Raw genomic sequence first — 10,559 nt, 5'->3', positions numbered from 1 at the left:
ACACAGCAATAATCAAGGAAATCTCGTTTGATTCAGGTTGGGTAATATTGCCTGAGGGATAACATCATTTTCACTTCCACACATCCAGCACTGGCACAAAATGGCATGGACAGCTATGAAAAATGCATCATGGATCCTTGGTGCTAAAATTCCAGCTGATAGTTTCATTTTTATGTAAATAATAATTACCAGTAAAAATGTTGCTTGAAAAAAGAGAATGTGAAAATAAAAACACTGTAGAGTTTGATAAAGCAAAATCCTTTGCAGTATTGCCAAAAGGAAAAGAAAAAAGAAAGAAAGGAAAAGAAAAGAAAAAAGAGAGTTAAAACAAATATAGATGTTAAATAAAAGATCCAGGTACCAAAGAGCAAAATTTAATGAAAGCCAAAACTGTTAAATATGGATTCCTGTTGAGAAAAAATGTCAATGTCTTTAAGAGTTTTACCGTTACTCTATTTTTAAGAAAAGTGTAGTAAAAATACATATTACAAGTTAACATTTTTCCACGCTTTTGTCCTATTCTTTTTTTTTTTTTTTTTTTTTTTTTTAACCCCACCACCAATGGAAAGCCTTTGAAGACTCTATCTCACATCTTCATGTCACAGGCGGCCAGTCCTAGCACAGGCGCTTCGATGTCTGCCTGCCCGGCTGGGCTCCCCATGCCCTGCCACCACGGTGGCCATGTCTGGAGGAGGACAGGGTGCAGCACCCAGGGGTGCCGTGGCAAGGTCCGGGATGTGGCAAGAGCCGGGGCAAGGGATGCATCCGAGGGCTCTGGGCACGGAAACGGGCTAGCTTGAGGGATGTTCCCACTGCGCTAGCACTTACACAGAACTGAAGTCAAAAATAAGGACAGAAAAGTGGATTAAAAATAGTGATAACCAACACAAAGTGACCTGAAGAGGTGTTTGGAGCAGCTGATGACAGAACTCATGTTGGGTGATTAGAGATGGAGATCACAAGGGCTTGCAGTAGTGGAGAGAGGAAAGCACATTGGCACAAGACATGCTGTGCCTGAGCTTCAGACCTTGATTCTTTGTCTCACTGGTCTCCAAAGTGTTGCAGGACAAGCAGGTAAATGGAACAGATGCTTTGGACCAGGCTGGTGTTAAAGGTGGTAAACATATTGCTCTGCACAGTACACTAATGGAAACTGGCATTCAGGCAGCTTCCAGCTCTACTTATGGACAGCTGTATAGACAGGTCCTCCTCGTAGACCTGTGCCAGTCATTTGCCTGCATCACTTTGTCTTCACTTGCATCTCTTCTTTTCCTGCTCCTCACTTGCTACGTTGCAGGAAAATTAAAAAAATAAATAAAGAAAAAAGAAAAAGAAAAAAAAAAAGAGAGAGAGTGAGTGAGAAAGGAGTTCCGAATGCTCCACTAGCAGCTCAGTCCCCGGACAGATATTTGTTGAGTCCTGTGAGAAGTTTTGAACTTTATTTGCCATCAGTGATGGACTTGTGAGATGGGACAAGGCCGAGTGGGTTCCCCATGGTCCCTGCCCTACAGATCTTCTCTCACTAGATGCTCCCCTGGGGATCCTTCACTTCTGGGGAGGTGTCTCAGGCTCACCAGGGTGGGAAGCATTTTTCTGTCCATGCCAATGATTCACAGAATGAGTCTTTTGTGCAGTTCTGGAAAACCATCCTTGCCCCTTTGACCTCCGTGCCTGTAGCTGGACTCCCATCTCTCTGCCCAGCAGTGTGGGTTTCTGCAATTCTGAATTTGGTGTCAGCAGCCTGTTCTCCTGGCTTGTGGATGCTTTCCCCTCCCTAAGGATACACAAGCAGGAATCTGCTACTTTTGGCTTTGTACCCAGAGTACAGGCCACAACTTGACAGGAAGGCTGAGTCTGGCCAGCCCTGATGCTATCCAATGTCACAGATGCTTGAATGAAGCTCTTGTAGGGTCTCCTCCTTGGTTTGCTTCAGCTGTTTCTTCCAGGAAGCTATTCTGGCCAACTAGCTAAAAAATGTCCCTTGTAATTAGAAAAATGGCCATAAAGGGATTTCAGAGCAAAAAGTCTGGGATAGTCCCATTGCAGCCCCGTGACTTCTAGCATGTTTTACTGGTTAATAGGCAGCCATCTAGAACTGGATGTCTTGTGATGGTCTATTCCCGGTTCAGGGTGGTTCCCTTACGTGACCACCAAAAAGGGAGCACACACAGAAGCTAAGCAATGAAGAAATGGTTCACAATTGCTTATTAGCCCCCCAATAACCTAGGCAGGAGAGTGGCATGTGAGGGGAATACTGCATTTACCTTTTCTCTTCTATAAACAGCAGCCTACCATGCTCTTAGACCAACCATCTGCTCTAGTATGCCATGCATGATGCTCTCCTCTCCAGGCACACAATCCTTCTCTTGAACCGCCACTCATCATCTCTGGAAGAATTACCTCTTTGTTGTCAGATTACCTGGGGTTTCCAAACTCACTCATGACTTTGCCCCTGTAAAACAGCCTCATGTTTTTTGTTCAGGTTCTTCTTGTGTCAAGTCCTTCCTGTTGCAGGGAGAGCCATTGGCAGCCCTGTCTGCCTTGTTGCATTAACTCCACACCCTGAGTTCACAACAGAACAACGGAAGGCAGAATCATGATGGAGAAAAGGGGTCAGTGCTGATGCCCTGCAGGGAGTTCGACTTGCCATTCGTTGGATTTTGTTTTTGCTGTTAGTAGCTCAGACGTTATAGTTTGCATCCCAAACTAAACCAGATTAAAGGGCTGAGCAGGGAAAGGGGAAAGGGCTGATGTTACCCTGACACCACAGGAATTAGTAAGAAAAAATATATATATTGCACACACTAAGACTTATTAACAACCAAGTTAAAACAAAATGGCATAGTCCTCATTAGTGTTCCAGTGGTTCTTTGATAAGGGACGGTTCACGAGTCTGTTAAATCCCATTACGCTCTCCTTATTGCAGTACAGACCTGTTTCTGTTCTCCTGCCGGTGGATCTGTTTGCAAAAGAAAAAGGGAAATAGAGTTGATTTCCTCGAGAAGATCCATCCAATTGTCCCTTCTGTCATCATCATTTGTCTTGTTGGTGTTGGGTTTGGTTTTGGCTCTGGAGGGGGTGGAGTTGGGCTGCCCCTGCTCTCACCCAGGCAATGGGTCAAAAGGCCAATTATAATCCCGTAGCTCCCAGGGACATGCCGGTGCTGTGGCTCATGCACGGGATCGTCTGCATGGATTTGGGGAAATCGTGGCTGACCACACGTCCGTTTTCTCCACTGCCTCCTGCTGCAGCCGGCCTGGGAAGGGTTGATGTCCGTATGGCTTCGTTGATTGATTGCTGTGGGATTAAACAAAAACCCTTTTTAGGAAAGACGGGGGGGTCTCCCCCTGTCCTTAGCAATGTTGGAGAAATTACCATATAAACCAATGTTGTCTTTGTTACTGTTCTCTCCCTCCTTGTCTCCATTCACTCTCACTTTCTGCATGTCTCTACTGCGTCTGATCTGTTAATTCACATTTTCCACATTAAAAATTAAACGTTTCAGCAGTATTTTGGGGTATAAAGCATATGTGCCATATGTAAAAACTATTCAAACCCTACAACATCAGAACAGCCACAGTGGATCATTCTATACACTTCCCCCATAGATATGCTATTACTACTCCTGTTACATGTGGTGGACTCTGACTCACTGCAAGCATATGTTTAACTTTCCTCGTGTGAGAAGCTGAGCATGAGCCTTTGTTTTTGTCTACAGAGATAACTGAGGTAGCCAGGAAATGCAAACCTAATTCAGGAAACCAAATCTCATCTTCCTGTTCCAGATACCGTCCAAAACATTTGCTTTACGAGATCTATGGAAATTGGTTGCTTGGAACAACTAAACTAAGAGATGAAGTTCTTTTGGTTTCTTTGCATTCAAGGGCACTCCTGTCCATTTTGATCTGAGATGCCCAGGTCAAGAACATCCACAACAGCTAAATCTGGAAGGGCTATTCCAGCTGAAACTGTCACTTAGTGGCTTGCCAGGCATGCGGCCACCTCCTGTGCTGGTGGGATCTGCAGCTCGCCCTGGTGTCTGTTGGGCTGGCTGAGCAGAGGAAGGCTTGAGGCCCTGTGGAAGGGGATTTGGGACATCTTTCTGGGCACTGGGCTCCACAGAATGCCCTTGGGGTGGGACCACTGATGGTGGGAGACAGACCAAGAGACCAGATAACACCAATTAGGAGAAGTAATTCCCATGGTAGCTGGTTATAAAATGGCACAATCACTGCAAGCCAACACTGACACGAGCTATCGGGGCATTTTGGGTAACACACAGCAGCCAACACCAGGGCAGAATCTCCTTAGGACTAAAGCTATGGAGCTATTGCATAGTGATACTCTTGTCACAGTGTGTTTGTGACATACCTCACTTTACATTGTAGACAGCAATTACAAGTTAGTTCTTTTATACTCAGGGACATTAATTGCATACCTTATTTTACCCCTGAGCTCAGTGTACCTCTCACAGCCTGTAGAATTTTCTGAATCTCAATGGGAAAAGAGCTATTGCACATTTTCAGTGAATAAGAAATGTTATTATTGCTGACAAAACATTAAGCATGTTGTGAAATGGTGACATTAAACCCAGAGGAATGATTGCTTATTTTCCTTTGATTCTGGGTATGTTTCAGTGCCGGGGGAAGTGAAAATCTCTCTAAATTTTATGAAATTTGCTGCATATTTTGTATACTATACTGACTTCCATGCTCATGGGAGAGGTCAAGATGAGGAAGAAATGGGATGCATTACTGTTACAGCACAGATCCCGTTGCACCCTCATGCAAAACGATGTCTGTGTAAGGGATAACCTCTGCTAGTCATCTGAGTCAAAACACACTTGTTCCATGGATCCTGCATTAAATGTATATTCCCAAGGCTCTCAAATCTAATCCCTCTTGACATGACACTGGAATTTGGGCAGACCAGAATTAGGGCTGAAAAGAATCTCCTGGGTCACAGGAAGTACACTTCTGCAAGAACATGACAGAGTGGAGAAATAAAACATTTCAGGAGATCTCAGGACCCGATTTCTCTCTAAGAGAATCCATAAATCTGAATTTGGAGACCCCACATCATCCACTACAGGGCATGTACTTATGTACATGGGAGAACATTGTCCAGCTGGGGTTAAAGGCTGGAAATCTGGCAAATGCTCTGAGCATCTATCATTGCTGCCTACCTGCAAATGGTGCCAGCAGGATGCCAGCAGAGGGAACAACAGGATCTGATTCATTACTGCACTACCCCAGTTTTATCTTGCTGTTGACTTTTTTTTTTTTTTTTATTGCAGTAAAGGCTATATCACACCAACCCCAACACACTTCATCCATGCTGCACACATTGCCATAGTCTGCTTTCTTTAATTTTAAGGAATGGCAATGTGTTCCTGTTACCATTTGTGCTATGATTTTGCTCTATATCTGGATTTTGAACTCGCATTATGCCACGTCTGATCTTGCATCAGCTACCCACTATGGCCCACTTGAGCCTCTTTTAGCATCCTTTGATGCTTCTATTCCTTTCTAGCAAGTCAAGTGATAAGGTCACTTCATTATCCCTATGTCTTGGCTTTCCACCCATGGTCTGGGCTGCATCCGTCTCTGAAGGCAGCTTTGGAGATGGGGTGGTATCAGAGAGAAGGTGTGAAAGGCCTGGGAATGGGTTGCCACCTTCATCCGCTTTGATTCACTTCTGGACTTGTAACAAAACTCGATTAAGGCAACCAGCATGGCTAGTCCGAGCCCACCGATGAGGATATAGAAAACCCCCGCCACATTGCTGAGACTCAGAGCGCTCGTCTTGTCCTGGAAGAGAAAGGAGAAGGGAGGGGGGGGAGGGCATGTGGGAAGGAGAACAACAAAATTAATATGAGATTGCTCCGGTAGAGACATTGCACAATATAGCAATGCTGGCATTACATCATCTCGCTCTTTAAATGAACATGTGACATTTCTAAGAGCATTTTCAATTTTTAATTTAGTGTCTAGTAAATCTAATGTTTCCCTCACACAAACAAATAAACATTTTTTCAGCAATGTGACACTTTGTAAAGGTTTGGGATCGCCGTTTTTCAATCATCTAACTTAAAATGCTTATTTACCCAAAATGCCTAGTTTAAATTATTGATTAAAGAAGAAAAAAAAATGTTCTCCGCCTGTGTGACATTTGCTTGTCCCTGATGTCTCGCCTGAAATAACCCGCTCTCTTGGAAATGCTCATTCTTTCTTTCCTAGATTGTTTCCCCCGCAAATTCTGTTGCTGAGCAACACATCGAAATGACTGGATTTTCTTTTTATTTATTTATTTATTTTTTTAAATTCCTTTCCTCTCCAATATTGAGGTTGAGGTGACACCTGAGCTGTCCTCATAAACGCATCTCATTTCTGTGTAATAAGACAGTTATTTCATATGCAATCAAGACCCGCTGATGCATGTCTAAGCTAATTATTTGGTTCGCAATAAATAGGGCTATTAATGGACTGCTACTCACAGTCAGCATCTATGTTCTGATTTTGCAATGCCTAATGAATGGTCACGGATCTCTGGGGAAGACAAGTCTCGGAGTGACTCATTTCACCATCAGGGAAACTGAGTCCCCACATCCAACCTCCATGTAGCTCTGTGCCACTCTCCAAGCCCCATCCTCCATGCTGACCAGGTGGAGTTTTTGGGTCAGGGATAGGACCAATGCTCAGCTCCATGTACCAGGCTCTTGTTTCTAGGTTAGGCTTTCTCCTTATAGTCCAACCAGGCTGAGGTGCCCTGCTCCATGCTTCTTGTTGCCTTGCAGTATCAACTTGCTACCTACTTCCAGCAAAGCTTCCCCAGGGCAGGCCTTGTTTGCATGACCAAGGTTTGACCAGCATTGATAGCTCTGCTCACTGGATGATGGATAAAAACTGCATAAAGCTCATTTGAGATGTAGCCATGCAGATAAAGAACAATATTTATGCCCTGTAGACATGTCTTCAGTTGGGAAGGAAGCCTTTATGTAGTTCATGGTGTCTCCTGTTACTCCGTAGACACATGGATGGTTGGGTGGCACAGCCTATTTCTTGCCCTTCTAGGACAGTTGATTCACTCACTTTCCTCAGCATCTTTTTGGGATGGGCAAACTGGAAAAGCAGAAAACTATACTGGAACTGTGTCAAAAAGGTCCAAAACCAATGTGAACATGGAGGGTTTTGAGTCAGGAGCAGTCCATCAGGCAACAACACTGTCTTTCAGGCAAGCACAGTTTGCCAAAGGATTCTGTCCTTTGGAGAACTAGGATCCGTTGGCAAAAAAGTTGACCTACAAAGCATGAAAACATTTCAGTTTTTAAAACTCCCATAACAGAACTTGACTTCTTGGAATTTTCTCTTTCTTTCCTTCTTTTTTTCTCTCTCTCTCAATAGGAAGAAAAGAGTGTTGCTGCAAAGAATGATTAAAAAATATTTTTTAATGCTTCTCCTTCATCTGGTCCCACTGTCTATGCAGAGATGTGAAGCCTTCTGCCCAGCTGGAGCATGTGTTGTGGGTTCCAGTGCCATGGGGACAAACTTTCCAAGCTGAACCCTCTGACGTTTGGTTAAGGGTTTCCCCAGCAGAGTTTTAGTCACTGTAAAAATCTCTGTAAGTGATCTCATTTACCATGCTTCACTGATTGGCATTGCTGCCAGGAAGTTCACTGCTGTCACTATGCATGTTACACCACTGCAGATGTGACGGTCTCCACTGGTGGAGAGCTTTGGTTCCTCTCTTGTGTAACCTTCACATGCTGGTCAGTTTGTAATATTGTCAATACTTCCTTTGTGCTCTCTGTAGTCAGAAATTTCTGCAAATATGGGCTTAATTTTTGCAGTTTCCATATTTGAAGGATAATTTATTTGGTCTTTTACTATCTACTGTCATACATTTTTTTTCTGCCAGGCTTGACTGTACCTTTGTTCACTTATCTCTTTGCAGATTACTGGGAAACACTCATAAGTACCAGCTGAAAAATGTAGGGATTTTTTTTTTTTTTTTTTTTTTTTAACAAAGATTTAGAAAAACAGATCAATTTCTCGGAGAAAACTGGGTTACACTTCATGTACTCTGCCTCCTCAAAGGCAGTCTGAAGGGGCTGCACCAGCATGAAGGATGGACAAAGCCACCGGAGGTGGGCTGCCCTCCTTGACATCCTAATCTTTAAGCCTGACTCCTTAATGAAAAGTGGCTGATTAGCTCGTGTATGAAGGGATGGATGGGGACAAGGACGGAGGTAGAGCTGCCTATTTGTCTGTCTTACTAATAATTTCTAGCTTATACTTTCAGCTTGATTTGATAGAGGGGTGGAGATCTCCAAGATACTAAGGCTCTCCAAGCTGCAGAGAAGCTAAAACCTATTAATGCTCTCACTTAAATAAATGTATCGACACAAGTAGGCATCAGGAACCCCACATGGATCTTTGAACTGCAGTCACAGATACTTGAAAAAACAGGCTTCATGGCAATACATGAGTTTAAAGTTTTGCTGGCCACGACATTTTTGTAATTCCACCCCCAGTCTGGGGACCATGGTCCAACAGGGAACTTTCTCAGCCTGCTGCAAGGGCAGGGATTTCTCGCAGCCAGGAAAGGCTGCTGGTTCTTCCTTTCCAGTTTCTCCTCAAAGAAAAGCCAGCACCAAACTGACTGGGAAGTTTGAGGAGACAACCCAAAGCAGTTTACTTCACCAGTGTTTCCTACAACTAATTTTAGACCTGCTGTAGTTCACCTGTGTTTGCTTTGTGGCATTATTATTACCATTATTGCTATCTTGGACAATTGGGGCTGGATTGAAAGTTGTCTCTTCCAGCAGCAGGGAAGGCCAAGGAAAGCACAGCAAGGCACAGCAGTGAACAAGCCTGCTGGAATGGGGAGAGCAGCTGCATTTAACTTCTGCACCACAGTCAGGTTTCTCCCCGTGAGCCCCTGTTGCAGGAAGCCAAGGAGATGGGCAGCTGCAGCAGGGCACTGAGGAACGCTTTGGGGACACCGCCGATGACACAGCCTGGTATGAGCGAGGCTAGGAAGTGAAATTGTTCCTGTGGTGTTGCTTGACTTTTTGCTTGTCCTCTCCTTTTCTTGTTTGCTTCCTGTCCTCTCCCAGCAGGATGTACGGAGAGGTTCTCTTGGGTGGGAGCAGCATCTCGTCGCTTCCATTGACCTGGGTCATGTGAAGGGTAGGAGATGGTGCACGCCACACCGAGGCTTTGTCTCCCGTTTTGTGCAAGCTCCTGCCCTAATAGCATTCATAATCATGAGGTCCCAAATGCTGCTAGCTGCCCGAACGGACCCTCCCCTCCACTCTGCTCGGGCTCTGACACCAGCTGCTCTCCCATCGAGCTGCCCATCACTGAGCCAGCTTGTCAGTGGGAGTGTAAATGTCACCGCTCGTCTCCCGCAGCGGCACAGCGCTGACGTGGGGGTAAGATTGGCAGGTGAAAAGAGAAAGAAAAACCCAGCTTTCCGAAAGAGCGGCCTTGTTGCCACAGCAACCAGGCACCTTCCCGTCTGTTCCTCTCAAACGTGGCACCGTGTCCGTCATCCTCTTTGTCATTATTTATCCTCCTCGGCTGAAGGCCATATTTCCCCAGTTTCACACTGGGGCTGCTCCCTGCCTTTACCTGGCCCCACCAGAGCCCGTTGGCAGCACGAGGCGATGGCACCATGAGCTGTTGTGGTCTCCATAGAAGGTCTGTCCTTAGAGCAGGTGGCTCCAGAGGTCTGTGAGCATCTACACCAAGTGCCAGGCCACCTTAACTGGGGCAAGCCCTGAAGCTCAGCAGTGAAGGACACAGCACTGGCCATCGAGTCCAAGTGCTGTCAGGGGTCTGTAGGGGCAGGGTCTGAGCACATGCATGGCCAGCCAGGGGTTAGGCTGCCCAACATGAAAAGACACCCTTGGTGTGAGAAGCAACTAATTCCATGCAAAGCAAGGGAAGGCTGTAGTGGGGTTTGATCTCTATTGATTTTTTAACAAAAGTCCAATTCTTTCAACTGGAGGTGTGGGAGATCCCTGTGGCTTTGATAAAGGTCCTTTTGAGGCAAAAAGCTGTATGGCTGCCCCTGCAAGCAGGTTGCACCTTGCCCTCCTGGTGTGGAAAGAATCCTCTTTCCTCCCATTGCCTTGAAAAAGACCCAAGGAAGAGGAGAATCTCATGCATCTGCCCTGATATTTACTGTCCTACTTGCCATTACTCTCTAACAACCCAAGACATCCCTTCCAAGCCCACAGTCTTCTGTGGTGGGACAACAGATTTTTATCAGATTTTATCAAATCAGATATTTATCAAAGCAGAAGTGCTTGTCTCTGGAGTTTTAATGTAAGTGCTGTTTCTTTACAGGGATTTCTCTGGGAAAAAAACACTAGGTGGGCAGTACATAGATAAACCCACAGGTTAAAAAATAAAATGCATAGCAGTCAGCTACAGGCATGGAACATAACTGGGGCCAACAAACATAACCTGGGAAACATCAAAGATTTTACTTGGCTCTGGCTAAACATCTTGGATACAAACCTTACCTCCAGCTAGCCCCTCACCCTCTTC

General features: G+C 45.1%; 1 protein-coding gene across 3 annotated transcripts in view; it reads right to left on the bottom strand.

The window, feature by feature from the left end:
• Window positions 1-358: 358 nt before the first annotated feature.
• GRIA1 (glutamate ionotropic receptor AMPA type subunit 1) overlaps window positions 359-10,559 on the bottom strand; it is a 123,500-nt gene continuing 113,299 nt past the window's right edge. For 2 of the 3 annotated variants that reach the window (XM_084535681.1, XM_084535680.1), the window contains exons 15-16: window positions 5,676-5,810; window positions 359-3,318 (exon numbers count right to left, since the gene is read on the bottom strand). In XM_084535681.1, coding sequence (XP_084391807.1) covers window positions 3,130-3,318; window positions 5,676-5,810 — 324 coding nt within the window. In that variant the 3' untranslated portion in view covers window positions 359-3,129. The remainder of the gene's footprint in view (window positions 3,319-5,675; window positions 5,811-10,559) is intronic. The other variant, XM_084535682.1, reaches the window with a different exon arrangement.

Source organism: Aythya ferina (genome assembly GCF_964211825.1).
Source record: "Aythya ferina genome assembly, chromosome: 14".
Taxonomy (NCBI): Eukaryota; Metazoa; Chordata; class Aves; order Anseriformes; family Anatidae; genus Aythya; species Aythya ferina.
The sequence above is the reverse complement of the archived record's forward strand: the minus strand, read 5'-3'. Positions and strand labels throughout refer to the sequence as shown.